The sequence below is a fragment of the Hipposideros armiger genome, unplaced genomic scaffold, assembly GCF_001890085.2.
Source record: "Hipposideros armiger isolate ML-2016 unplaced genomic scaffold, ASM189008v1 scaffold_2131, whole genome shotgun sequence".
NCBI lineage: Eukaryota > Metazoa > Chordata > Mammalia > Chiroptera > Hipposideridae > Hipposideros > Hipposideros armiger.
The window spans coordinates 29,630-31,649 of record NW_017733479.1 but is presented as its reverse complement, the minus strand read 5'-3'; the positions used below and the strand labels follow the sequence as shown (position 1 = coordinate 31,649).

At 51.6% G+C, this 2,020-nt stretch overlaps 1 protein-coding gene across 1 annotated transcript in view; it reads right to left on the bottom strand.

Annotated features, from left to right (window-relative positions):
• Positions 1-6: 6 nt before the first annotated feature.
• The window catches only part of LOC109378544 (leucine-rich repeat-containing protein 37B-like), a 25,284-nt gene continuing 23,270 nt past the window's right edge, over positions 7-2,020 (bottom strand). Inside the window, 2 exon segments of the mRNA XM_019634889.1 lie at positions 7-542; positions 887-1,673. Of these exon segments, the coding sequence (XP_019490434.1) occupies positions 401-542; positions 887-1,673 (929 nt within the window). The 3' untranslated portion in view covers positions 7-400.

Here is a 2,020-nt window from a genome sequence, read left to right as displayed (position 1 = left end):
TGTGACTATATTGTGTGTGGCTTCTTCCTCCAGGAATGTTTCCAGGCTCGTTCATATTGTTACATGTTGGTAATTAGGTCCTTCTTATTGCTGAGCAGTATCCCAGGGTCACATGTATCATAAAGTGTATAGTCATTCTCTGGTGATACACACCTGGATTGTTTGTAGGTTTTAGATATTCTATGTTTTCTTCAAAAAGCTTTATTACTAGTAAAACAATAGAGAAGGGGGAGGGGGAATAATAGTAAGAAGGAGAATGAAGAAAGGGAATAGTTGACAAGGAAAAAGTTAAAATAAAGTCAGTCCCCTGGGTGGGGAGTCGAGAAAGGTCCAGGAAGGCACTGAGGAAAAGGCTGCCATGTCAGGCAGGATGCAGAGAACAAATGAGGAAAGGGAATTCTTACACGATGGTGAAGGTGCCGTTGTAGGTGGGGGACTCTAGCACAGGCACTCTGCGGAGCTTCTGCTCTGCGCTGAGACCTGTGCACGACAGCGTCCCATCTTTGCAGGTACACAGCTTACATATCTCGATGTTTCTAGATGTTCAGTTGTTGGAGGAAGTGTCTCAGGTGACTCTGGTTGTTGAGTTACGGTAACTTCCAGGTCCACAGATTGAACTGTTACTTCAGTCAGGAATTGATGCCGCCCCTGAACCTGCTCTTGATGTGGAAGTGTCACCTCAAGGTGCCTGGGAGAAGGAGCTGTAGCCTTGGTCAGGGCTGTAGAAGTCTTAGCCTCCGTAGTAGGTTCTGCAGTTACAGTCAGGCCATCACGGTCCAACGGGTGAACCCTGATGCTGGGTGACACTGGATGTTGAGGTTCATCCTGACCTACAGTTGGAGCTGTACCTCCCTATAGAATGGAGGTTGAACTACAACCTCCTCACGTGGCTTTGGAGGTTGAGTTGGGGCGTCCTGAATGGTCAAAGTTTGCCTCCAATTTGGAATCTTCAGTGACGTTAAGTTCCAGGTGTGAAGGCTGAGCCAGGGCTTCCTGCTGGGTTGGAGAAATTTCAACCTCGTTAGTGATCTTTGGAGTTAAGGTAACCACCAGACTCCAGTTTGACAGCTGAGCTTTATTCTGACTGGGAGATGGAAAACTTCCCTGATGGAGCACTAACCGTTGAGCTACGGCCTCCTCTGGAGGCTGTGCTGGGGCCTCCTGAGGGGTGGGCGATGGTTCCCCTTCCTCAGGGGCCTCTATGGGCTGAACTGGGGCTTCTGACTGCACTTAAGGAGGTTCAACCTCTTCAGGGGACTGTGCAGGCCTAGCTGGGGCCTCCTGAGGTGGCTCAGAGAATTTATCTGGACCCCTGAGGAAGTACATAGGGAGCTTCTCCTCAGGATAAATGACACCCATACCGGGATCTAAATCATCATCCTGCAACTGCTCTAGACACTGAGGTAGGTGTTTTTGCCAGTTGGCCTGGAGTTCCAGCAACAACTTTGACAAGCAGTGGAACCCGATCTAGTTCTTGCTCAGGTGTGGGGGTGAAACAATAAGCTTTGCTGGCTTTGAACTCTCACTACCTAGAGGTGGAACAAGGATTTCCAATGTGTGGTGAGCCTGATCTAGACCTGCGGTCTGAGCCTCAAGTGGAGGAGGCAGAGTCAGGGCCTGATTCTGATCCCAACTGAGTGCTGGAACCACCTTTGGTGCTGGGTTACCTTGTCCTTAGGACCCTGGAGTCCACCAGCAAAGTGATCTGGCTCTGGGGGAAGGTCTCCAATGGCATCCGGGAAAGGAATCCAAGTCTCAGCCAACTCCTGAGGTGAAGCCAGCATCGGGGCTGCAGCGGTGGAACCTAGGATATAAAAGCTCCCCGGATCTGCCGGGGTGGTTAGCACATGGGCTGATTCGGGTGGGAGGTCAGAGGGGTGCAAAGACCAGGGCTCATCTGGCCCCGGGGGCTCGGAGGTCAGCCAGACAGGCTCCAGGGCTAACTCCGGAGGCTGAGCTGCCATGACCAGTGGCCACAGCAGTAGCCACAAGAAAAGGACCCGTGGGGCCCAGAGGCTTA